Source organism: Apaloderma vittatum, unplaced genomic scaffold (genome assembly GCF_000703405.1).
Source record: "Apaloderma vittatum isolate BGI_N311 unplaced genomic scaffold, ASM70340v1 scaffold28795, whole genome shotgun sequence".
NCBI lineage: Eukaryota > Metazoa > Chordata > Aves > Trogoniformes > Trogonidae > Apaloderma > Apaloderma vittatum.
In genome coordinates this window covers 644-1,144 of record NW_009719242.1, presented here as the reverse complement: position 1 = coordinate 1,144, position 501 = coordinate 644, and the positions used below count along the sequence as shown (strand labels likewise).

The window sequence follows — 501 nt, the reverse complement described above, 5'->3', positions numbered from 1 at the left end:
TGGCAGCTTCCGAGTGCTTTTTGGGGGATATCGCAGAGGTGTGTCTGCCCGAGGGCAGGGTGGAGAAGGAGGGGGGATGTTTAAAAAAACCACCTCATAGTTGGCATTGGGATGAACATTTCCCTCGGTTAGAGGGGCCGGAGCAGCGGCGGATACCTTTCCGGGGCGGGGGGGGATATCTAAGTCTTTTCTCTCGCTGCCTGACCGCCCTTTGCTCTGTGCCCCGGTTATAACGCTCCCCATCCCTTTAGCTCCCTTTGCCTCCTGTGCCCGCCCCACGCACCACCCGTGGCCCTGGGAGGCAGCCGGGACCATGCCTAAGCACCCACGGCCACAACAGAGGGGACACCAAGGAGGTGCAGAAAGGGGTGCTGGGGGGTGCCCCTTTTTTTGAAAGAGGAGGGAGGGGGTAGGGTTTGGGGGTTTTTTTGCCTTGCCAAGTGCTCAAACTCTCGCTCCCCCTTTGCCAGGTGCTCCTTGGTACCCGATGCACACACGGGC

The 501-nt window shown here is 60.3% G+C and overlaps 1 protein-coding gene across 1 annotated transcript in view; it reads left to right on the top strand.

The window, feature by feature from the left end:
* HOXC12 (homeobox C12) overlaps positions 1 to 501 on the top strand; it is a 1,649-nt gene that overhangs the window by 910 nt on the left and 238 nt on the right. Inside the window, exon 2 of the mRNA XM_009870559.1 lies at positions 471 to 501. This exon is cut by the window's right edge and continues 238 nt beyond it. Coding sequence (XP_009868861.1) covers positions 471 to 501 — 31 coding nt within the window. The remainder of the gene's footprint in view (positions 1 to 470) is intronic.